Source organism: Diadema antillarum, unplaced genomic scaffold, assembly GCF_040938485.1.
Source record: "Diadema antillarum isolate AM-2024a unplaced genomic scaffold, OU_Dant_1.0 scf00000035, whole genome shotgun sequence".
NCBI lineage: Eukaryota > Metazoa > Echinodermata > Echinoidea > Diadematoida > Diadematidae > Diadema > Diadema antillarum.
In genome coordinates, this window is record NW_027270924.1 from 2,510,516 (window position 1) to 2,537,997 (window position 27,482).

The 27,482-nt window shown below is 39.4% G+C and overlaps 1 protein-coding gene across 1 annotated transcript; it reads left to right on the top strand.

Annotated features, from left to right (window-relative positions):
• Positions 1-3,260: 3,260 nt before the first annotated feature.
• Positions 3,261-25,918, top strand: LOC139744587 (nose resistant to fluoxetine protein 6-like). The gene is made up of 13 exons (XM_071655021.1): positions 3,261-3,350; positions 3,912-4,095; positions 8,416-8,512; positions 9,277-9,611; positions 10,502-10,669; positions 11,147-11,240; positions 12,270-12,549; positions 14,241-14,320; positions 19,520-19,633; positions 20,458-20,602; positions 22,321-22,504; positions 23,644-23,786; positions 25,796-25,918. The coding sequence occupies exons 1-13, from the start codon at positions 3,261-3,263 to the stop codon at positions 25,916-25,918; spliced, it is 2,037 nt and encodes a 678-aa protein (XP_071511122.1).
• The last annotated feature ends 1,564 nt before the right edge of the window (positions 25,919-27,482 follow it).

Below are 27,482 nucleotides of genomic sequence, written 5' to 3' on the forward strand. Positions count from 1 at the left end.
ATCTGGTTTCATAACTATAGTACTCTATTCGTTATCGGAAGTCCATTTGTTCATCAATGTCTGCATGATGGAGTGTAGGAGAATGTTATGAAGAAAGTTATGTTTGCTGTCGTATTATTTACTCTCTTTGTTTCCCTGCTTTTGCAGTCAGGTATATACGAGTTATTTCATCGCTGAAGAGTACTGTTAAAGAACGAAGACAAAACCCTGCATCACATTTTTTTTTTGTATTTGGTTGTTTTTTAACACTTATATGTCACTACATTATTTCATGTGATTTAGCATACGAAAGGATAAAAGCAAGCAAATCACGGGAGAAATAGAAAAATAAGGAACACAAAGTAGTTTGATCACAAAATGGACCAAGAACCTCTTGTAAAGATCTTAAAGTAAGTTCATCATAAAGGAAAGCAAAATGAAACCTTTCCACTATCGTAATATCTGACTTGAAACACAACATGGGGTATTCTTGAAGTTAACATTTAAAATGTCCTTATTTCTTTATAAATTTCTTTGTATTTTTTTTTTGCAGCTTTAGTAGAAAATATCTCAACCCAAGAAAAATGAAGTTAACTCTTCATATCCTATTGGCATAAGAAAGACTATTGGGTTGCTCTTAGTTTGTCATTTCATTGAATATTTCAGCTAACCTTTATGTAAATACCAACTAATTTACATCGAAGGCGGAAATGAATTAATAATTGTAGCAAAACGAAGACAGCTCCTCTTTCGCCTTATCAATGTTAGATCTCTCCTTGAGAGGCCGCGGTCGGTGAGATGAGGTTAGCTCAACGTTGAGGTACCGTCTTTATGGTCGCCACTTGTGGACTGTGGATATTACTTGGTTATCCTACGTTGGGCCAACGTTGGCATTGGTCGGCACCGTCGCAGTTGGTAAGCTAACTTGTTGGTACAAAGTTGGGCCACCGGCTTACTTTTGTCGGTGATGCAAGATGAACATTGGTTGGCAATCCTGCGTTGGGGCAACGTTGGATATTATCGGCACGGTCACAGTCGGTAAGCTAACGTTGGCACAACGGTGGGCCATTGTCTTACTTTCGTCCCTGACGGAAGGTGGAAATTATTTGGTAAACCTACGTTGGGCCAACGTTAGCAATTGTTTTCTTCGCACAGTCAGTAAGCTAACATCGGCACAACGTTGGACCACCGTCTTACTGTTGTCATTGATGCAAGATAGATATTAATTAGTTGGCTATTCAACGTTAGGCCAACATTGGCGATGGTCGGCATGATCGCAGTCGCTAAGGTAACGTTGGCAAAACGTTGTTCTTTGTCTTACTTTTGTAACTGATCTAAGGTAGATATTGGTTTGCCAGCCTACATTGGGCCAACGTAGGCGGTTATCGCCGCAGTCGCAATCGATAAGTTACATTTGTAACATTGGCACAACATTGGGTCACCGTCTTACTTTTGTCACTGAGGAAAGGTGGATCTTGATCGGCTACCCACATTGGACTAATGTTGGTGATGGTTGACACGGCTGCCGTCAGTAAGCTTCAGTTGGCACAACCTTGGGCCTTCATCTTTAACATGTATACTTTAAACGACTGAATGAAGAAAAACGACGAGCATTCGAGTGGCCAAAATTGTTTACAACGTAATCAAAAAGGTTGAATGTTGTAGGTAAAGCCAAGAAAACATCCCATTCCATTTCTCAAAATGACTTAATCTTTCTTATGGCGTAAATGGCCAATGCATTCGTTTCGAAGTTACGCAATGCTACGAACAGAAGCCCATATATAGTTCATGTGACCACTCATGCACTACGAGAACACGTGATCGTTATTCTTATCTAACTAGGCTATTTGCTGCACGTTGATTTTCATGGCTACTATTTGCTCGAGCGCAACTTGACAATCATCAAATGAACACACCCATTTTGCACACTGTTGGTTATTCTTCATTTTACAAGATTAAAGGCAGACGTTTTGACACTGATATCGTCGTATCAGCGGAGAGGAAAATGCATTGCGTAAGGAGATGATGACGTCATCCATCTCTCATTGTAAATCCTACCCCCTCCCCCCTTTTTTAATGGGTCTTTGATAATTAATGAATGTTTATGAGTGCAAAAACAGAATATTTCATGAGGTGAAGGATGAGATTCATTCAATGAGGTGCAGCCGAGTTGAATGGATCAATTATTTCTTCTATCACCGATTAAGTGAAGTTAATTATTCTGTCCATTGCACGAACAAAAAGCAAGTATTATTCATTTTACATTAACACCTAAAATTATAGATCTTTGTCTTTTAATGTTTTATGAATTTAGAAACAAAAGAGAATGTAACGCAAGCGTTTTACGTACGTAGTGTGCCGGGGTCTCGGCGTGCTATGGAACAAATCGCATGAATCCAAGATTATACACGGTAAATAGAGCCACAATTGCTCCAATGATGACGTAATAGTAAAAACTGGACAAATGATCAATACCAAACAGCCAATCAAATGACAAGGATCTGCTTAGGTGTATATTACAAAACAAAACCAGTGTAACCGTAGTTGAATTGATGGAGGAAGGTGAAGGCAGAGCGAGTCAGATGCTCTATCGGGTCTAGCGGCTCTCAAAGCCACAGTCATGAGGCAGTTAGTTAGCAGTGCAGGAGACTTCAAGATGGCCACAAGAGCAACTTCCGGACTTTCCCTGCCTTTGCTTTTGATTGTCGTTTTCGGGATAATATGTAACCTGGACACGGCGGCAGGACAACTGAACCCACATGCGGACATGCTTTGGTCAAGCATTTCCAGAGGTTGGTTTCAAACTATGTATACGTGTACATGTACTGCTTGGAAGTGCAATGTTTAACCATGTCCGTCTTTTTACACGGTCTAATAAGTCCCACAATAGTTGGAGCAAGCTTACATCTATGCAGCAAACAAAATTGTAGAATTCTACGATAAGGAATTTACTTTAATTCGTTTAAATTGTCGCTCATAATTTTGATGTATCGAATAGTATTGGCATGCCTCTCTGAAAATAGCAATGTACAAGATCGAAGTACATCATAAGAAAAACACAGAGACAAAAATCATGTTGACAGAATGACTAAAGACCAAGTGCCACGAAAGCCAAAGTGGGAAACTTAAAGGCTAGGTGTTGATGGTTTGACAATATCGAATAAACACCCATGTGTCGGAAATGACAATCTTACAATGCCCCAATAAGCATCGATGCGGAAAGAATTCCGATTTGCTGGTATATTCTTTATATGTCTTTGGCAAAAGATGGCCATGAAACTATGTCCGCTCTGAAGCAACATTTCGCCGAGAACGGAATGGACTATGACAACGTTGCTGAGCTCATGAACGATGACGTGCGATTTGCAGAGGTAAGTCAAGAAGAAATGACGCACGAGACATATATATTTGCTGCTTGTTGATAAATGTACTATCTAAGATTGATATTCTTAGGGGTGGCATCAAAAACTGTGAAGCTTGCCAGCGGATTTTGGTAGGGAAATTGCATCCCAAAGTAACGTGTAAAGACTTTTTTTTTTTGCTCGTGATAATTATAATGACTTCAATCCCATACTTCTTTCTTTTTTTTTTATACTGACAGTTTACTTTAAAAGGACATGATGTCGGCTTTCTATGTAGGCCCTATAACAGTATATCGATCATGTATCGTTGTAGTCTATATGGGGGGTAATGCACCTTATACAATCATTGCTTTTTAGCATTCCTCTATCATTTCTGTATATACCTAGTGTATTTTGCGAACTTATGGACTTCGTTTATTGTACATTGCAATGTAATTCACGCATTCAATATCTGTAAAAAAAAAAACTGTTATTGTCGGAAATACAAAAATGAATTGATAAATCAATGAATGAAATTATGGGCTCTTTCTTTCTGTCTTTCCCTGTTTCTTTGCTTGTTCTTGTCTAAAGTTTATGACGAACGGTCTGAGAGATGCGGTTAAGAAGGCGAAGATCCAAGTATCGCCCACTGGAGACCGTTCGTACATCCTGGATGGTGAAACCGGTCCCCTGGGCGCGGTCTCCGCCCGGTGTATAGACGACAACCTGCAATACTTAGGTGACATACAGAACTATGTCCTCTACGCCAGACGAAGTAAGTTCCTTCCTCTTATTCTGCCCGTGACATCAGCCGTAGTTCTGCTTTTTCTTTCTTTTTCAAAGTCATTTTTTTTCAAACGATTTCTTAAATCTTTATCATTAAACTTATATTCATATCTGACAAGAATGTTATGTACAGTAATTACACTGCAAAAAGTCCGGTGTTAAATAGTGAACACCGAGCTGGTGTTAAACTTTCGGTGCTCATTTATGGTGTTAAATTAACACCTCCGGGTGTCATTTTCAAATTTTAAACTGTTTTTTGAAGAGTTTCTTAGTAACTGCACTTCTTGTTGATTTTTAATTGAAACAAGACGATCAAGATTTTTTCATTAAAATACTAGATTTTTGAAAAAATGTGAAAATAAATTTACACCAAAGTAACACCAGCTGGTGTGGTCTCTTATTGAAGCTGGACGGGTGTTAAACCATTGATATTAACACCAACAAATATCAAATCAACACCATGTGGTGTCATTTTTTAATTAACACCAGTACAGTGTCAAAATAACACCAGCTACAGTGTCAAATTAACACCACGAAGTGTCAGGTGAACACTTTTCAACACCATCACAGTGCATTTTCAACACCTGTGGGTGTGGTCCTTTATTGAAGTTTGATCGGTGTTAGATTTAACACCCGTGGTGTTAAATCTAACACCGATGTTTTTACAGTGTATGATGCATTTGCCGTAAGATTGCATGATACGAATAGGGTATAGAAAGGGACTTTCGCTTGATGGACACAATTGCCGTCAATCATCTTTACAAAACAAAATACAAAAACGTTTATCTTTCTCCCCCTCCCTCAATTCTTCTTCTTTTCTCTATCTATGTATCTACGTATCTATCTATTTTCTTGTTTTTCTTTGTTATATCTGTTATATCTATGTTGTATTTTATTCCCTCGGACCTGCGGAAGAACAGTCCCCGGATTGAAGTATGTGCCGTGCTTAAAATGAATAAATTAAATGAAATTTATCCATCTGTCTATCTATCCATCCAGCTAATATATATATATATATATATATATATATATATATATATATATGTTTAATGGTCTTATTTCTTCTCTTACTAGTGTACACGTCTCGGGGCCAACTGCCTTCAGAGAAGGGCTTGTATACACTGGGTTTCCGAGACTACGGGGACGCGTGGCTATGCGAATCGAACAAGGAGAACATAACTTCCGGTGTACCCGCCTTCGACGGCCAGTACTGTTTCACTTACATCTATAGCTTCCCGGTATGGGCATGTCGAAGGAGTGATGTACCTCCGTCTCCGTCTCGTAAACTGATACTTAGTAGTCTAGCTGTTAAACAAAATAATTTTGAACGCCAATTTCTTTTCTATGTTCAGGTAGAGACCTTATGAATTAAATGATATCCCTCCCGATGTTTTTTTTTTTTTGGGGGGGGGGGGGGGAGGGGCAAAAGTATGAGAGATATAAACGTTTCTATGTCTTTACCCAGAGGAAAGGTTTTAGTTTGTGTCCTTCCAAGTTGACATACGTCATTTTGTTGCGAAGATAAAAAAAGCACTTCACGATGTTATGTTTATTTCCAATTTATTTCCATTCGTTGAATCCCATGATTAATCATATCATTAAAGGGACGATGAAGGATTTTGAACACTTGCTTTAGAAATAACTTTTCAGATTGTGATTACTTGACGCTATATTTGTATAGAAAAAAAAAGCTTCGTCATGTTTGCCACTGTTTGGAGAAAGAATGGCATTGCGTAATACTTTGGCAAATCGCATCCTCCAGAATCGATAAAGATAAAGATAAAGAAAACAGGTATTTTTGATAATGCTGAGATGGGTGGGGAGGAACGATGAACCAGCCTGAACTTTGATCACTGAAACATGCAAACGGGAATGAGCGATGAACTATTTTGGTTCTTGCCGTGTATAGCGTGTATTGACCCAAGGATGACCGACACTATTGCCGCAATTATAAAAATGTTACATCTTGCTCTGTACCACCAAAATCGAAACAGTTGAAACTATCAAGAGAGTAGAACCGAAGAAACCTAAATCTGACATGATTTTGATTGTCATTGTTACTGCATCAGTCCCGAAATACTTATAACAGCATGATGTGTATGATGCATAATGACTGAGACTAATAAATACACGGTCATTGTTAGAATAATTCACATCGCCTTCACAGATTGCCGGCTGGGGATTATGCACACCGAGTACATGTACCCAAGACGAAATTCAGACTGTCTACACCTTCTGTAAGCATAGATATTTCTCTACATGCACCGCCATATTACGGGGATTGCAATTGACTTTAAAAAGGCAATTGGTTTGTCGAGTACAATATGATGACGTCACTTCACTTTAAAGGGGAAATCGAGTCCAATACAAGTTAGTATGATAATAAAGAGACAAATTTTACGAGTTCAATGGTATAAATTTGATCGAAATCGGATGAAAAATAAGGAAGTTATGACATTTGGAGTTTCGCAATCTTTTTTATTACTATTTTTTATTTATTTCTTTATTTATTTATTTGTTATCATTATTATTATTATTATTTTCTATTTTTTTTGGGGGGGGGGAACATTTCTTGAACAGTCAATATGAATATGCAAATGGCAAAGTGAGCATGTCATTCCCTCACAACTTACCATATATTATAGTTTGCACTAGTACATACAATTTTGAAATTTCCAGTTTTTCGTTCAAACGCAATTATGCCCGAGGCTCAAATCCTCGTATATGTAACTGATCACTATTCTGAAGTTATTCACCCTGGGATAACGTCAAGCTTCAGACTTCAATGAAAGAAAGATTAAATTTTCGTCATTTTTGTACACGATCAATGGAAAATTGTTAGGGTATGACATAGTTAGCTCACTCATTTGCATATTCATGTCCACTGTACAAAAACTGTTTTGCAGAAATTAGCAAAACTTCAAAATGTCATAACTTCCTTATTTTTCATCCGATTTCAGTTATTTTTTTCCTGCTGAACTCATAAAATTGTACTCTTTTTTAATCAAACTAACTTATATTTGGACTGGATTTCTTCTTTAAGTAATGGAGTTTGATTATTATCAAAATGCTGTGACGGAATTCTCAATGCAGTGTGTATATGTGTACATAGTACATGTTGGGTTATTTTGTTTGTTTGTTTCCTCTTCCATTTTTGTGTCGTTTTTCTTCTTCTTCTCCTTCTTTAATGGAATTAGTCTGTGCACTCATGTGCGTGAGCGTGCTCTGCATTGTTTTGGTTATCTGTGTGTGTTTGTACGAACATTTTGCTGCATGTATTTTGCTGTTTTTGCTCGTATTTCTTTTCGCTTTGATGTAGTTTCCATCTCATGCAGCTTGTTTTTTCTTCTCTAAAATCCTTTTGAGCAAACTTCAAAATACAAGATGATACCTCTAAGTAGTTTTCCTCGGTTATTTCTTTAATCTGATTGTACATGTACAGACACAGTAATTGCTGTGCACTTCGAAAAACGAACTAAAGGGAAAAAAAGCCCTTAAAAAATTTTCCATACAAATAATTTTGTGAAATTGGAGGAAGAGGAATTGACTGAAAGTACGAACAGGAAGATTTTCTTTTAACCTTTTTTGACAGATAACTGAAAATGATATCGCACAAACAACTGTAAATCGTTTATGTGAACTTTTATTCATGTAATCGAGGAGTAGCAGCCGCTATAAAGCGACTTTCAAACGCGTTTTCATGTCATACTGAAACATTTATATTTCTCGAACGCCTAATATATTGCGCTTCCTGAATCATAATTGTCGCAGCAATCCAAATCAAACTCTATTGTGTCTGAGTTGATTACTTTTCAATCAATTCCCGTTTCCCCTGATGTTGCTTAAAATGAATTGTTAATTGCAAAAAGAGCTGTATGGGTATGTATACTCCATGTTATATGTATAGGAAATTCAGCATCATTCGAAATTTTGATATTGAACTCTATCCCTTGATCGAAAAAAAAAGAAAGAAAATGCAGAAAGCAAACCAACTGAGAAATGAAATGGATTTGTACGGAATTAAATTATCAAGCTTTTCTGTGCTCCAGAGGAACCGTCACATTAAATCTCCAAGCGAATTACTGACTACACGTACACACGTACACACACACACACACACACACACACACACACACACATATATATATATATATATATATATATATGATATATATAAATATATATATATATATATATATATATATATATATATATATAATGTGTGTAAATTTTGATGGTGTTATGATATATACTTTTGATGTTGCTAGGGAACCCGTTTTCAATTCTCCATTTCGTTTGTTCATCACAGGGTGGAATTTGCTGGGGGCGAATGAAGACACGTTCCTAAAATGCGAATGCAACTCACCTGACTCGCAGCCCTGGAGGGACTGGGACATAGCTTTCCTGTAAGACAAGGCTTGATTTTTCCTCCGTCTGATTTCGAATGCTATCACAGCATGCATACACATGCCTTCGTCTCCAGTACATTTTTATTGGATTTACTTTCGTTGAGTGAAGAAGTCATATAGAAATGTTAATGAATACAATATCAATTCCTAATGTAGACAGCATCTATATAGGCTACTCGGTATTGCTGGAAAATGTTGATATTTTCCACACACAAGAAAAAACAACCAAAATTTGTTTAGAAATCTAGCGGTAATAAATCTGCTTTGAGAAAAACTTCGAAACTTTGCCACCTGTCTTGCTTGTCCGACGGTTGGCAATACGATGGTTTTCGTGACCTTTGCGGTAATCGCAACGCAGTTCAGTTTTTGATGAGCTATCAATGAAAAGCGATGATCATAATTATACAACATCTAGATGCTATCTCATGAGATATACCGTGGCATGATGGATAAAGAGTTGGACTCTTGAAAATAAGAAGCAAAGTTCGAATCAAGTCTCGCACATGCAAAAGACGTCCCTCCCCACCCCTCCTCAATGAGCCCCGTAGACTAATCCCGAACGAGAACTGTACTTACACCAAAGAGGAAACCACGTTGTATACGCGTATAAATATCTACAGTATTCAATAATTAAACTACTCATCTCAACAAATTGTATTTCCAGTCAACGAAATGTAACAGCTTGTTTACATATCGGAAAATTGAACAATGCTAATATATAATCGAGTCATGTTATTATGAACCTTCTCTCGTACATTCAGCTCAATCATGGCGTTTATGGTAGCTTTAGTAATGGTTGGCTCTGCATACGAGTTCTTCCTTCACAAGCGCGTTCTCAAGAACAAGGTCCTCCGGGCGCCGATCAAAGGAGCAGAGGAGAACATCTACGAAGAGATGATGGACGAAAAGAAGATGGTCGATTCATCGGTTGATGACCCGGAAGCAATCGAACACGCAACCGAGGTGAAAAATGGCGGGATGGTAAACGGAGGCTTTCAGAATGACGAAAAGAACCTACCCCAGAAACCCGCATCCCTTGAGGTCGCCGAGCGAGGAGAGGTTCAGGAGAAAACACCCAAAGTCAATCTTGGTTGGGGTGAGCTGAATTTCAGAATAAACATTGTTTGCTTTAGAAAATTTAGGCAAGAGTAAATATTTGCATTATACATGATAAATAATCCATACCTATCTTATCAAATATTAAAAGTACTACAATAATTTCTGAACGTTGAAATAAGATCAAATACTAATTTCCCCTTGAATGGAAATCTACCGACAAGGAAAATATTTTGTCTTTATTCCACACACAAAAAAGGAGCAGTGTGTAGAAAACATTGTGCTCCGGGCAGCCTGCGGAGTCTTTTTGATTTTTGCAGGATGTTATTGCTACAAAATGTCGAATCGTTCGTGCACTTGATTCAGTGATAATGCAATTTTCAGAAGTGATGCACATTATTTGAATATAGTGTCGAACGTCCTCTTCTGCAGCCCCATTGGAAGTTTGTAATTTGTTTGTTGTAATTGTCGTTAGCAAGAGATGTGAGATTTAAATGGTCTAGAACAGGGGAAGAGATGGTCTTAAACAGAAGTCTGCCCATCATTGCTCATTGTGACGTACAGTATAAGAGTTCATTTCAGAAATGTAGTGCATCGTTTCAGAGTCGATGGATACGATATAGTTTTGTCTGAGAATGTGCATGTGATGTGTGAGTCTTGGGGTGACGAGAACGTACCACTGAGGTGGATATGCAAAAGAGAGCTACTTCCCGTTCATAGTATCAAAACAGAATAGACTTTGACATATGACCCATTGATTGCAAAACCCCAGTGCTTACAAAATTCGGTAAGAATCAGAGATACAGTTTGCAAACACGAGCTAAACGTTTCACTTACAGAAGTGAGATCTTAAACAACTGCATCGGTCTTCTTCTTCTTCTTCTTCTTCTTCTTCTTCTTTTTCTTCTTTTCTTATACTTTCCAATCAAGCTGTACTTGATGGAATCCTGATGTCCTTCTCGGCTATAACAAATCTCCCCAAGATGCTCAGTGCCAAGAAATCCTCCAGCACTCTGGCGGCCCTGAACGGTATTCGGGTCTTGAGCATGTGGTGGGTCATACTCGGGCATTCCGGCCAATTCTACTTCGGATACTACGGTGAGTATTTCAGTTGACTCATTACCCCTCTCTTTTCAATGTAAAATTTGCTTCCTTTCATTTTTTCCCCTTTACTTGATATTAATGACATAGTAATGACAATAATACCCTCGATACAAGCAGCTCGCTGCTATGGACAGAGTAAAATGTATCACTTTACATGCACGAGGCGTACAAAATGCACTAAGAATGTAAACGGGTGTTTCAGATTGTACCTCCAGAATATCGCAAAGCAGATTTAAACAGACTTTAGGACAGCAATGTGAAACACGTCTTCCCATTTATGTCAACATTCTACCATGCTGGCATATTTCTAATCTACTCTAGATCCAATCTATTTTAATTGATTCTATTGACTGGAGAATTTGATGGTGAATTCATCAAAACTCCAAAATCGTGAAGTGATACGTGTACTACGATGGGATGACATAATAGAGAAATAACACATCACATTTCCCCTTTTTATTCTTCGAAAAGCGAACCCTGCCCAGGTTGATGAGATCGCATACAGCTTCGGGTTTTTGGCTATTATGAACTCAACCTTCTCCGTGGACACGTTTTTCGTTTTGAGGTATGTAGCTTGCTTTTTTTTTTGTCGCGTACAGTTCAATAACTTTTTTGTGTATCTAGTATGTCTCTATAGCGGTATTTTTTTTTTTTGGAAATCCGGACTAACTATAAGTTTGTTTTTAATGTCTGTTTATTGTAGGGTGTTTGGTAACTAGGCAGCTTTTAAAATCTTATTCTGACACCACTACATCTGAATAATTCTGTATAATAATGTTTGTATAATTGAATACATAGGATGCTTTGCTTCGTGAAAATATTTGCAATATATCTATATTCTATTAATACATCTATCTACCTATCCATCCATCCATCCATCCATCCATCCATCCATCTATCTACATTTAACATGAATTTGGTTAGAACATATCTTGTTAAAAAAGACTTCATAATCATTCAATGCAAAATGTGACATTGAAAATTATTGCTAATTTAGTGAGAGGTTGAAATTATTCTTGAGTCACCGCAATACAGTATGTGATGTTTTAATATCATAATGATATAGAAATATAGTCAAGAATTCAATCAAAAAGTCGACTGCAGAAAATAAATGACAGAATAGGCACTGGATGGAGATCGTAATACATGACGTGATGAGAAGGAATAACAATCAGTCTCAGTTCATCTATAAATTTTGTCACCATCGTCGATATCCGGTCTTCATCAATTATCAAACATTAGATCTCAGGGGAACGTGACAGGTTACATTCTATTAAAAGATTATCATTATTGTTGCACGGTCACAATGATGTTTGATTTAACTTACATACCCCAGTTAAAACAATTGCTAATATAGCAGAGAACTGAAAGTTTGTTTTGAGCAACTTGGCAGAACGTGTTGGTTGGTATCCGACAGAGATAGATTATTAGTGAATAAAATCTTCAAAAAAGGTCATGCTCTGAAACAAAAACAAAATATAAAGATGTCGAGATCATGTTACACTTAGGTCCCTTTTATCTTATTTATAAAGTGCTCTCGCTTAAAACTTAAAACTGGATTTCTGTTTCCTCTCGAAAAATGGTCATTTCGAAGTGGGTTCCTCGTGTCCTACTTCACGTTGAAGGCGATCGACAGTAAGAAACTACAGAGCGCCTTCAGCTGGGGCGTCTTCTATTTCCACCGTTGGTGGCGCCTGACCCCTGTCTACATGGCTGCCATGGGTATCTTCGTGCTTCTGATGCCCCACTTCGCCGAAGGGCCCCGCAACCAGGATTTTCACGACCACGAAAGAAATTCCTGCATCAACGTGTGGTGGACCCACCCGCTCTACATAAATAACTTTTACCCATGGCCATACAATCTGGGAACAGCTGTAAGTTTTAGCCTGCAATGATAGGGGAAATCCCACACCAATTGTGTGGTAGAAAGAGCAAAATTTTACCGGCACAAAATCAAATCGGATTAAAAAAGATAACAATGATAAAAAAAATGAAAATAAATAAATAAATAAATATATATATATATATGTATATATATATATATATATATATATATATATATATATATAGCCTAATTTAGAAAGGTATGAAATTGTGAAATTTCGCTAATTTTCACAAAATACTTTTGAAACAGTCAATATGAACATGCAAATTGGAGAGTTGATGACGTCATTGCCTAAAAACTTGCATAAGCTTTATGAAAAAAAAAAGAGTTGACATTTCCATTTTGTTTTCAAACACAATTACGTAACATAATCTCAGGCTGATCATTACTATTTACTAATTCAGCCAAGAATGATATTATCTTTCACACATTTATTGTAGAAAAATAGATTTTTGTCGTTGCTTTTTTGTACACAATCAATGAATCATATTGGAAATGACATCCTCAGCTCAATACGATTTGCATATTCATATCAACTGTTCTAGAATTGTTTTTTAAAACATGCGAAAATGTCGAAATTTCATAACTTCGTTACATTCTTCCGATTTTGGTCGAATTTTCACGACTGTGTTTATGAAAATTTTACTATTTCTTTTCAGACTAACCATATGAGATTGAACAGCAGATGTTCTTGATTGTACCAGTGTTTGATGACGATTGATAACTGTTCAGATCATGAAAGAGAGCTTTCGATTTACGACGCAAGTATTACGACGCCAATATCTAGGGGATATATATATATATATATATATATATATATATATATGTTGTCCTGCGCTTGCATGACACAGCTTTTCCCATTCTTGAGAGCTCACGTCATTCAACCCGGGAGGGAGGTGCGTCATAACAATTAGAGTCATGAAGCGAAAGTTCGCTGGTGGTTGCTCGGTGATGAGGTTTATCAACAAAAAAAAAAGAAAGAAAAAGGAAAATCATTTCATGATCGATCAAGCGTAAGGAAGGTTATGTAAATAGGGTCCGACTCGAATTTGAGCCAGATCATGTCCAATGCAATCTCGCCATTGTGAAGCTGGATACTATTTAGCTATTATTGAGAGTCACTGTATGAACTGAAACAAATGAAAGAGACTTTGGTGGAACAAACATCAAAGCCTCTTCATGTCTCGTAAAGGTTATGTATTACATCATCTCTCAGAACCCTTGAAGTGCCGATTAGCACAGGCTCCAAAGTCTTTTACTTGTTTTCTAAACTTCTTGGCTAAGTAAGGTAATGTAATTCTCCCATCTCTGGTATGTTGAATACTTGGAAAAGGTAAAGGTCCAAGGACCCTTAGAATATAATATATGCGTGTTAACTTGTTGCCTGTGTACTTTTGAGTAAAACTGCAAACCCCTCCACATTGTTTCCTATGTTACCACAAATTCGTCGGGAATCTGGTTATACTGTAGTTTGCTTTCATTTTTTTTTCCTTGGGAGAATGAGAGATCAAGTTTTGTTGTTGTTGTTGTTGTTGTTGTTGTTGGTTTTTTTGTGTGCCTAGGACTGTATTGCAGTAATCTTAAACCAGAGAATGTTCCAACGTCGTTTCTTTCTCAAATTCCACATTTCCTTTATTTTATTTTTGCTCCTCTTGTTTCGCCATGTCTCGATCACTAAAGTGCATGAGTTGGAGTTGGTACCTGGCCAATGATATGCAGTTCTTCGTCATCAGCCCAATCATTCTCGTCATCTTGTACAAGTGAGTCCAGTTTAAGGATAACCGTGGTAACCGCCTATCCAATTGTCATTCATGTCACCGACCGTGTCCTATGCAATACTTCGCTTATTATGGCGTATAGTATGGTTCATCCTAAAGAAAGTAGGATATTATTTTCTACCAGAATAGCACCCCTCGTGCTTTGTGTCCCCTTTGGACGTGTGTGTGATCCCACATTAAATAACGCCAAAACTACCTGTCATTGTTATTGTTCTTCGAATAACTTACAACTAAAAAGTAGCATATATGTGTGCTTCTACGGAAATAATAAACACAGACAGAGTACCCGAAAAAAAAGGTATGTTAAACGCTTCCTCTCGTCCAGTGACAATGGTGAATGAACACAACTCTGCATGTTACAAGGACATCCGGGAAGACGACAAGGTGATCTTCTCGTCTTCTCGGGGTGAAAAGACGAAAAGGCCTGTGATGAGATCTTGTCGTCTCGTCTTTTTCTGACCGAAATGGCGAAAAGGCGAGTAGTGAGATCTTGTCTTTTCGACTTCTCGGATTAAAGAGTCAAAAAGGGGAATGATGAGATCTCGTCTTATTGAACCAAGGAGTCAAAAGGCGAATGGTGAGATCTCGTCCTCTTGACTTCTCGGACCAACGAGATCAAAGATGAATGGTGAGATCTCGTTTTCTCGTCTTCTCGGTCAAGGAGTCAAAAAGGCGAGTAGTGAGGTCTCGTCTTCTCGACTTCCCGAGTCTCACAAGGTGAAAAGACGAGATCCAAAATCTCATCTTCTCGATTTCCCGGGTCTCACAAGGTGAAAAGACGAGATCCAAGATCTCATCTTCTCGACTTCCCGGGTCTCACAAGGTGAAAAGACGAGATCCAAGATCTCATCTTCTCGACTTCCCGGGTCTCACAAGGTGAAAAGACGAGATCCAAGATCTCATCTTCTCGACTTCCCGGGTCTCACAAGGTGAAAAGACGAGATCCAAGATCTCATCTTCTCAACTTCACGGGTCTCACAAGGTGAAAAGACGAGATCCAAGATCTCATCTTCTCAACTTCCCGGGTCTCACAAGGTGGAAAGACGAGATCCAAGATCTCATCTTCTCGACTTCCCGGGTCTCACAACGTGAACAGACGAGATCCAAGATCTCATCTTCTCAACTTCCCGGGTCTCACAAGGTGGAAAGACGAGATCCAAGATCTCATCTTCTCGACTTCCCAGGTCCAAGATCTCATCTTCTCAACTTCCCGGGTCTCACAAGGTGAAAAGACGAGATCCAAAATCTCATCTTCTCGACTTCCCGGGTCTCACAAGGTGGAAAGACGAGATCCAAGATCTCATCTTCTCGACTTCCCGGGTCTCACAAGGTGAAAAGACGAGATCCAAAATCTCATCTTCTCGATTTCCCGGGTCTCACAAGGTGGAAAGACGAGATCCAAGATCTCATCTTCTCGATTTCCCGGGTCTCACAAGGTGAAAAGACGAGATCCAAAATCTCATCTTCTCGACTTCCCGGGTCTCACAAGGTGGAAAGACGAGATCCAAGATCTCATCTTCTCGACTTCCCGGGTCTCACAAGATGAAAAGACGAGATCCAATATCTCATCTTCTCGACTTCCCGGGTCTCACAAGGTGGAAAGACGAGATCCAAGATCTCATCTTCTCGACTTCCCGGGTCTCACAAGGTGAAAAGACGAGATCCAAGATCTCATCTTCTCGATTTCCCGGGTCTCACAAGGTGAAAAGACGAGATCCAAGATCTCATCTTCTCGACTTCACGGGTCTCACAAGGTGGAAAGACGAGATCCAAGATCTCATCTTCTCAACTTCCCGGGTCTCACAAGGTGGAAAGACGAGATCCAAGATCTCATCTTCTCGACTTCCCAGGTCCAAGATCTCATCTTCTCAACTTCCCGGGTCTCACAAGGTGAAAAGACGAGATCCAAGATCTCATCTTCTCGACTTCCCGGGTCTCACAAGGTGAAAAGACGAGATCCAAGATCTCATCTTCTCGACTTCCCGGGTCTCACAAGGTGAAAAGACGAGATCCAAGATCTCATCTTCTCGACTTCCCGGGTCTCACAAGGTGAAAAGACGAGATCCAAGATCTCATCTTCTCAACTTCCCGGGTCTCACAAGGTGGAAAGACGAGATCCAAGATCTCATCTTCTCGACTTCCCAGGTCCAAGATCTCATCTTCTCAACTTCCCGGGTCTCACAAGGTGAAAAGACGAGATCCAAAATCTCATCTTCTCGATTTCCCGGGTCTCACAAGGTGGAAAGACGAGATCCAAGATCTCATCTTCTCGACTTCCCGGGTCTCACAAGGTGAAAAGACGAGATCCAAAATCTCATCTTCTCGATTTCCCGGGTCTCACAAGGTGGAAAGACGAGATCCAAGATCTCATCTTCTCGACTTCCCGGGTCTCACAAGGTGAAAAGACGAGATCCAAAATCTCATCTTCTCGATTTCCCGGGTCTCACAAGGTGAAAAGACGAGATCCAAGATCTCATCTTCTCGATTTCCCGGGTCTCACAAGGTGAAAAGACGAGATCCAAGATCTCATCTTCTCGATCACGGGTCTCACAAGGTGAAAAGACGAGATCCAAGATCTCATCTTCTCGACTTCCCGGGTCTCACAAGGTGAAAAGACGAGATCCAAGATCTCATATTCTCGACTTCCCGGGTCTCACAAGGTGGAAAGACGAGATCCAAGATCTCATATTCTCGACTTCCCGGGTCTCACAAGGTGGAAAGACGAGATCCAAGATCTCATCTTCTCGACTTCCCGGGTCTCACAAGGCGAAAAGACGAGATCCAAGATCTCATATTCTCGACTTCCCGGGTCTCACAAGGTGGAAAGAGGAGATCCAAGATCTCATCTTCTCGCCTTCCCGGGTCTTACAAGGTGGAAAGACGAGATCCAAGATCTCATCTTCTCGACTTCCCGGGTCTCACAAGGCGAAAAGACGAGATCCAAGATCTCATCTTCTCGACTTCCCGGGTCTCACAAGGTGGAAAGACGAGATCCAAGATCTCATCTTCTCGACTTCCCGGGTCTCACAAGGTGGAAAGACGAGATCCAAGATCTCATCTTCTCGACTTCCCGGGTCTCACAAGGTGGAAAGACGAGATCCAAGATTTCATCTTCTCGACTTCCCGGGTCTCACAAGGTGAAAAGACGAGATCCAATATCTCGTCTTCTCGACTTTCCGGGTCTCACAAGGTGAAAAGACGAGATCCAAGATCTCATCTTTTCGACTTCCCGGGTCTCACAAGGTGGAAAGACGAGATCCATGATCTCATCTTCTCGACTTCCCGACTTCCCGGGTCTCACAAGGTGGAAAGACGAGATCCAAGATCTCATCTTCTCGACTTCCCGGGTCTCACAAGGTGGAAAGACGAGATCCAAGATCTCATCTTCTCGACTTCCCGGGTCTCACAAGGTGGAAAGACGAGATCCAAGATTTCATCTTCTCGACTTCCCGGGTCTCACAAGGTGGAAAGACGAGATCCAAGATTTCATCTTCTCGACTTCCCGGGTCTCACAAGGTGGAAAGAGGAGATCCAAGATCTCATATTCTCGACTTCCCGGGTCTCACAAGGTGAAAAGACGAGATCCAAGATCTCATCTTCTCGACTTCCCGAGTCTCACAAGGTGAAAAGACGAGATCCAAGATCTCATCTTCTCGACTTCCCGGGTCTCACAAGGTGAAAAGACGAGATCCAAGATCTCATCTTCTCGACTTCCCGGGTCTCACAAGGTGAAAAGACGAGATCCAATATCTCATCTTCTCGACTTCCCGGGTCTCACAAGGTGAAAAGACGAGATCCAAGATCTCATCTTCTCGACTTCCCGGGTCTCACAAGGTGGAAAGACGAGATCCATGATCTCATCTTCTCGACTTCACGGGTCTCACGAGGTGGAAAGACGAGATCCAAGATCTCATCTTCTCGACTTCCCGGGTCTCACAAGGTGAAAAGACGAGATCCAAGATCTCATCTTCTCGACTTCCCGGGTCTCACGAGGTGGAAAGACGAGATCCAAGATCTCATCTTCTCGACTTCCCGGGTCTCACGAGGTTGAAAGACGAGATCCAAGATCTCATCTTCTCGATTTCCCGAGTCTCACAAGGTGGAAAGACGAGATCCAAGACCTCATCTTCTCAACTTCCCGGGTCTCACAAGATGAAAAGACGAGATCCAAGATCTCATCTTCTCGACTTCCCGGGTCTCACAAGGTGGAAAGACGAGATCCAAGATCTCATCTTCTCGACTTCCCGGGTCTCACAAGGTGGAAAGACGAGATCCAAGATCTCATATTCTCGACTTCCCGGGTCTCACAAGGTGAAAAGACGAGATCCAAGATCTCATCTTCTCGACTTCCCGGGTCTCACAAGGTGAAAACACAAGATCCAAGATCTCATCTTTTCGACTTCCCGGGTCTGACAAAATGGAAAGACGAGATCCAAGATCTCATCTTCTCGACTTCCCGGGTCTCACAAGGTGAAAAGACGAGATCCAAGATCTCATCTTCTCGACTTCCCGGGTCTGACAAGGTGGAAAGACGAGATCCAAGATCTCATCTTCTCGACTTCCCGGGTCTCACAAGGTGAAAAGACGAGATCCAAGATCTCATCTTCTCGACTTCCCAGGTCCAAGATCTCATCTTCTCGACTTCCCGGGTCTCACAAGGTGAAAAGACGAGATCCAGGATTTCATCTTCTCAACTTCTTTGTTCCGAGAAGGCAAGAAAGCGATATCTCATAGTCACATCCCGTCTTCTCCCCTTCTCGATCGGAGCCGAGAGGATGAGATAACAAGATCTGGGATCCTGCTTCCGTAGGAAACACTCTACAGATGCTGTGCTGTTTTGGTTACACCTTCCGATATTTCTCTATCCGGTCGTTTATTTGAATGGTATGATGGCACGGTGGGCTTAGCGCCATTTTTGATAAAATATGGTAAGTCAATCAAATAGAACAAAATAACACCATTTGAGTTTCGTCTCACTCTTTTGTTATACAAAACAATAAATATTTTTAAGTTATGATTAAACATGTCACTTATTCTTTTGTTGATCGCTTTATTTGTTTGTTTGTTTTTAGCAGCTTTAATTACAGATATTCAATTGAAAAAAGAACGGAGTTAATTCAGTTTGCGGGCAAACTCTTCATTTGTTGTTGTTGTTGTTGTTGTGTTTGTTGTTGTTTACAGGAGTAGGAAAGCCGGTCTTGCATTGATCACCTCTCTGATGGTAATCTCTCTATCGTCGCTGGCTGTACTGACGTGGTACTATGGATACACTTACAACCCTTACGGCACTCAACCGTAAGTGCTGTTACTGCGTCAAAGCGACAGCAACTTTTTAGCATCTCATTATTTTATTTCTATTCATGACGGTTTGGTGATACCAGAGTTTAAGCAATGATGCCAAAAATAAACCTCCAACACGAGAGGACTTTGAGAGTGCTGAAATTCTTCAGGCTGGTTTTTTTTTTCATAGTTCCAGATATCGCAGGGCAGTCCTCGAATATTTGGTAAATCCCGATGATAGTTTTAGACATTGTAAGGGGGTATCTCACTGAGCGGCGAATATTTGCGAGCGTAGCAAATTCTAGGGAATTTCAGGGTTTGTTAACAGGTGCAAGTAAATTCGTAAACAAGTGCAATCTAATTCGCAAACAGTTTTCATTGTCGTAAATAGTTTTTCTTGTCGCAAAGCAATTTTGAACACGTTCAAAGAACATGTTCAAAATTCCCTAGAATTCGCTAGGATTGCAAACCTTCGCCGCTCAGTGAGATACCTCCTAACGTAAACTAAAATTTGTTGCGCAAACAATGTCAAAAAAAAAAAGCGGAAGAGAATCTGCTCTGAGGCTGTGCAGTCCTACGTGTAATCGATCTCCTTTTTAACGATATAGGCATTGTTTAACAATGCGGTAGCTGAATTAACTGATTGATCTGCCAGATGATGTTCGAATCGATGAAAAAGTCCGCAAAGACAAGTATTTAGAATCATACTCTCACTCCCAGGATGTATATCAACAAACATCACCATAATGACAAACCATTTTTTTTTTTTAGTTGGAGCACTTTTCAATCATCGTCCCCAACTGTTAGTCGAACATGATTCATTTTTACTCTAACGTCAGATATTACAACGACAATCTCGGTGATGATCCAGGCAAGGACACGATTTACTCCAAGCCCTACACCCGCATCCCAACCTACCTTGTTGGCATGGTAACAGGATACATCTTGTTCTCTCTGCGAAACAAAAGAGTGAAAATGCCCATCGTAAGTATTCCACATCATTTTTTTTCGTCTTGATTGACGTCGATGATTTACGCCTATGTTTTCTCTAATTCCATTTGTCAGATTTGATATATTCCATACATTCCTCGAAAAACAAAGTGAGATATCAAGACAAGGCACAAACAAAAACATAAACATTGAATGATATGAAATGTCACTAGATTACTCGTCGCAGTTTCAAGTTCGATAATTTTTAAAGTTTAAGTTTCCAGTATCGGATGAAGAGAATGGATAACCTTTATAAAACTGGCGATTTGTTACTTTTTTTATTATTGTATGTCTTGTTCTACTACTGTGAAATCACAAATAATCCCCAGTTCCCAGTTCTTTAATAGAGTGGTCACCTAACGCAATCTCACAATGCATTCAACATATCTTTTTATTTTCCTGGGACTTCAACTGGTGTATGGTGTCTAATTTACGTACATGTACTTCACTAAAACCATGAACGAGGTTTGTTACTTCCCCCTGTGCTTATCTATGCACTTATAGGAAATCACAATTTTTATGTCATCCATCCCTTCTATATATTTTGAATGTATTGTGTATAAGGGAGACAAGCAATTCCAGCCACGCTTAAGCTATTAATAGCCCTTCTGTATTTTCCTTGTATATCGCTGATACGTTTTCTTACACATTGTGAAGTATCGTAAGTGGAGATAAAAGTACTCTGTAAACAACCTATGTATATGAATATAAAATATGGTATATCAACAATGCATGTTCACAATACGGATATAATATAATTATGTACAACGATAATACAGGAATCGATAAATCAAATCAAAATATGTGTTGTTTTCTTTTTCGATCTAACTTCATTTTGATGACAAAACTATTGAATCAACTTTTATATGTTTAGCTTTAAATCCATGCGACCATGTTTATACTCATAAATAAGAACTTACGTAAAAGTCAAACGCAATTGATTATAAATTCTTCAAAGTTACGATAGACTGATTCAACACTCTTAAAACATCCGAGTCAGAACTGACCCGGAACTGGGTCCGTTGGGGTCACACACCGTTCCGGGTCAGAAATGACAAGGAATGGGGTCAGATATGACCCATTCAGAGTCATGAATTGGGTCAGGGTGACCCCTTTCGGGATCGTCATGACCAAATTCCAAGTCATTTTTGACCCGGAACGGTGTGTGACACCAACGGACCCAGTTCCGGGTCAGTTCTGACTCGGATGTTTTAAGAGTGAACACCTCGTCTAACTTTTTCTCTCTTCCTTTTTTTTTTGGGGGGGGGGGATGCAAAGGGCCCATTACATTCATCACCATTTCAAGTTAGAATTACTGCACTGACTCTTTGTATGTTCCTTCCTCCTCAAATTACATGATTTTCTATAAAAAAAACAACCACAACTGGTGATGATCCATGCTATTGAGGCATATTTTTGTGAATTCTACTTAAAAAATAAATATTTCTTTTTGTCAACATTTGCCAAAGCAGGCCCAAATTACAAGCTCTGCGTCCTTAATTCAAATCCACATTTCAACCATTCTTTGCACGTGGATGCAATGCAAAGAATGAATGTTAAATCAGGCTTACTGGCATAATGTGCACTGAGTGCACATGTGCCAGTATAGGTCTGATTTATCCTTCATTTGTTTTTTTTTTAAATTCCTTATGATTGAATATACAGTTGTAGTAAATAAATGTACATGGCTAATACTCTTATCTACCTAACAGCTGGTTGCCAGTCTAGGTTGGTTCTGTGCACTGGGAACACTGTTCGGAGTGATTTACGGTATTTGGGGCGGTACCAAGCGTTATATCGAGCAGTGGGAATCGGTGCTTTACTTCACACTCAGCCGAGTTTCGTGGGGCGTGGGCGTGGCCTGGATCATTTTCGCCTGTCTGACAGGATATGGAGGTGAGTTTCTTGATTTTTAAAGAAGAAAAAAAGGTGGCAAAACTTCTTAACTCCAATCTCGTTGATCCGTCATATTTATATTTGCGATTAAAACTGCTAAAAAGCACAGAAAATGATAAGAAAATATGGAATATTTTTAACTGTTATATAACAGATGAGGTATCACTGGAAAGGTTTTATTTTGCTGTATTTTGATGATGGGGTAACTCAAAGATCTTTCATCAAACTGTTCAATTTCATGTGATATCCTTAAAAATAGAGAAGGCAGACCCGTATAAGCTATGATGATTATGATTTTGGCTGATATGCTTCCGAGCAACAGCAATCCATACTGTTGTTGTTGTTGTTGTTGTTGTTGTTTTGTTTTGTTGCTATCCCAGATCAGCATGCAGCATTTCCCTTCCTTATGTCTTGTTCCATTCGTATGTGTAATATACAATTTGTGTTATATTTTGTACTAACGTATACTGTATTGTCTACTTCTTGGTCAAATAATGATAATGATAGTAATATAACGAAGAGAATATTGAAAGTACACATATTTACGGGAACACTTCTTCTCATCAATCATTCCATTATTACATATACGGTAACAAAATAAAAACATTTGTGCCTCTCTGTACCCCAAGAACTTCAATGCAAGATTTGTACAATCCTCGCTACTCCAAATTATGATTTCCACTTTTTTTTTCATGATATGGGCGGTTTTAGAGTTAGCATATAACTCACAACAAGCATGGACTTTGAATGAAGCTGGTCCATCAAAAAAAAAAAAAATCCCCTACGTATAAGAATTCATATTCATTCTAATGGCTAATTTTGTTTTTATTATGTATTCTATGATACGCATTCAACAGTAGGAACATATAAAGCAGTGCTGTTAGTTGGATCCGTCATACTATCATTAGTTAGTAAATGACCCTATAAGCCTTGCTTCCGTCATTTATGAGTATCATGATAGCATTTATTTTTAATATAGATATGGAAGTGATATGTATCGTATTTGGTTTGTTGTGAAATACTAGAAATGAATTCAGTTCAAATTCATATTCAATTAAATGACTAAAACCGAATGTGTCACGTCATAAGGCCTATTCTTAGATGTCTAAATGATTCACCGCTGTTTTTTGCCTTTACAGGTTTCATTGGCGTGTTCTTAGGGTGGGGATTCTGGGTGCCCTTGGCAAAAATGACGTACTGTGCGTACCTGCTCCATCCGATCATTATTTACAGCAACATCATCTTTGATAAGACCGTTTACCATTCCGACTACATGTCACTGGTGAGTTCCTCCGATGCCTCGAAGTTTGTGTCTATAGGGCAACTACCCCTTGGGCAATTACCCAGACCCTTCTCATGCTTCTAATGACCCTAACCCTAATCCTAAATCCTGAACCTAAACCTAACCCTAACTCAAACTTTAACCTTAAACTTAACCCTAAACCTAATATTTACTCTAACCTTATCACTAAGCAGTCTTTAGCCGGGAGCAATTGCCCTCGGGGAGTAACTGCCCTGATAAGCAGATTTCATCTTTCCCGCCAATGGGATATAACATCTAGAATTTACAGACTTCTATCAACCATTACAGAAATGTACATTCACAAGTCATGAGTGAGCCCACTCTAAAAGATCTGTGATGCATTCAGCATGATGTTTCTTTCTTGGGTGTACGTTTACGAGCTCGACGCCCAAGAGTCGTGATCAGCCCGCGAGTCATGCAACCCACGAGTCAAAATACAGCCCACGTGTTATGCAGCCTATGAGTCTAGCAGCCCGTGAGTCACACAGCCTACGAGCTGGACACTAAGTGATGAAGATCTACGAGCTCGACCTCAAGTCTGTTAGGCTCACGAGCTATACACAGTCAACCAGCTCGACACCAGGAAGCAAGGCCCACGGTCTCGATTGTCTGACTCATGGGCTTTATACTGTATGACTCATGGACCTTTTTTCCCATGTCGAGCTCCTGGGCCGTATGACTCGTGGGTGTTGAGCTCGTGGGATGACATTGCTCTTTTGGCGACAAAGCGTTTGATTTTTAGAAGCTTTGCTCGTCTAATGAGGATGATAAGATATATCCGCTACGTAAAGGAACGAAATGCCAACTTTCAAATTAAGTTATTTCGAATATCGAGCTTGTGTTTCAAGTTTTCCACATGGTATAAGTAATCATCAGGTCATTATATTTGTGTTTTAGCGAGACTTCTCACAAGTATTGGCTCCTTATTTTGCCTAAAATATGACTGTGTCTGTCTTATTCTGCTCGATGCGTATGATATGTGATTTCCTTAGATTTTGAAGTTGAGCAGTGTTCTACGAAATGTGCAATAATTACCTACAAGTTTCTACCTCAAGTAGCAGTTTAGGCTTGTGTAAGGCTTTCTGTCATTGAATTTGGGTAGATGTTTACTATAATGAGAGCGTATTTGAATTTCAGTCCAATTCGCTGGTTGGCCAAGAAGTAAATAAATGAAGCAAATGTGTATAACACACACACACACACACACACACACACGCACACACACACACACACACACACACACACATGTATATATATTTGGTTCCCTTGAGCTGCATTTACACCATGTTCTCGGCAACCACATCAGCCCCGTTTCAGGCCACCGTGGACAAAACGGGATGGACTTGAAACGACGCGGTAAGGCGGGATAGACAAACGCGACATGCCGTGATTGCTTTTTCAGATTTTTAAACTGTCAAAAAAATTGCAGTCCCGGAGCTAATGAGGAATCTTGTATGCAGTGATAACACGGGATGAACGCAACAACACGGGGCTGCGCGTAATAGGCCGCAACAAAACTTGAAGGCTGTCCATTGCGGGACGCGACTGAAAGTATTGATAGTCTAGCCAGACCAGACGCCGTGAGAACAGCATCTGATAGCTATATGTTTACCAGGCCAGGACTGGGTCAAACAAGCCTAGAATGTGAAAGGGGGAAAACAGGAGAATGTCTCATCTACCCAAGGCGTACATTTCCGGCAAATGGCGTTGCCGTGGCCGCAGGGAACTTGGTGTAAACGCAGCTTTACGTTTTAAGCAGGCAATGTAAGGACAACAAAACCCAGACACACTGTTTCATCATGATTGTGAATACACAATCACCGCGTAATATAATATGTCAAATAATATTAATCAAATTTTCCATTAGTCGATTTCCATTCAAAATACTCCACCACCACATCCCCTCCTCTGTACTGTAAAATAAAGTATATCAACCTTAATAGTAATCCATCTTTCGGTCATTACCTCATATGTTTGTTCTTTCCCAGAGCTACACGTACGTCGGAAACGTCGTCTTCTCATACGCCTCAGCAGCCATACTCTCCCTGGTGATCGAAGCCCCGACAATGGGTCTTGAGAAGGTCATGTTTGGAAAATTCAAGACTTCCTGATTAACTCGACACTTTCTTTTTAAACTTGATATAAGTAAAGTGTAATTGAGTGGCCCACATTCCTACAAGCTTGTCTTTTTTACGTGGTTCGTTCTTTTCCATTAACGCTATTATTTTGAACAATCCATTCCATGAATATACGCATCTTTCTTGTGGTTGTAATACATTGTAGGTTTTGTTTTCTTGGAATCTGTATTGACAACAAACACGCGTTGTTGGAAACGAAATTTCATGTGAATTTGAAATTGAATATGATACAATATGACATCTCAGCCAGCGAATATTATACAGCTTGATAACGCGTTTTCCCCTACCTCTTTATTTCTGTAATGACTATGTACGTCAACTAAAACAACACAAAATGAAACTTTAACTTTGAGAGGTAAAACACTATATAATTATTAGGGGTTGTCATTTGCGCCTGTTTGGTTGAACTTTCATTAACACGCAAGTCATACATATCCCTTTGTAGTTATATTGCTATATGAATCGTTGTTCGATACAGTTGAGGAATTCTATCGAGTAAATGAAGATTTAGTATTGTTCCCTATTTCTCCACAATCTGTCAATAAATTTTCAAATCGATAAAAAAACACTTCACCAGTTTATCTTTTGATTTATTTATTATTTCGTATGACCACCAATTGTATTATGTTGTATTTGTTTTCATGTGTTTTTGTTTTATTTTCCATTTGTGTATACGTATGTTACTTGATATTATTTGTAATCCGTATTCAATTTTGTAAAATTTATATTTGACGCAGGGTTCCCTTGCAAAGCAGGCCATTGTGGCTCTGAACGGGCCAACCCTGCTTTTAAAGAAAAACATGAATAAACGAAATAAAGATTTTATCGACAAACAAAAGTTTCTATAATGAGTTGCATGTATAAGTGTTTCAAGCTGATAAACATAATGACTGTATTTCATATTTAGGGGACATATTCAAATAGCTTTATACTGTAGGCCATAGTAATAGTCTTGAAACGTCCTATATGTATAACATGTGTGGATGGGTCATAGAGGTGAGAAGGCTGCAGTTATTAAATCATCGGCCAAAACGTGATTGTAACAATGTCTTTTAGACCGATATACATACTCCAATGGGAGAGTTGTGAGATACTGTCATCAAGGCCTTGTCTTATTTCTCCGTATTCGATGAAAATCTGTATAATATATTTCTAATGCCATAACCTCCATAATTCTGCTACTTCCCATTACACGGCCTAGGTAATAGGCAGTGTTGTCCAATCTGTTGCTACCACACACACCACACACTTTTTTTTTCGGTATACACACACACAGAGAGAGCAAAATTCGACTGCATAATACTGCATAATTGATGAAAAAAAAATATTTGACTTATAGGTAAAGATCGATTCGTGTGACTTCCACATATACAGAAATAGATGTACATAAGAGTACTTCAAGCCAGCAAGGCAAACGAACCCAGTATATTACAACAAATAAGACTACACGCAAAGCTAAATATGCTTCTACTGTTTATTCTATAATATTATGGAATCACTCGGCGAATGATCAAACAAGTTTATCAATAATGACTGC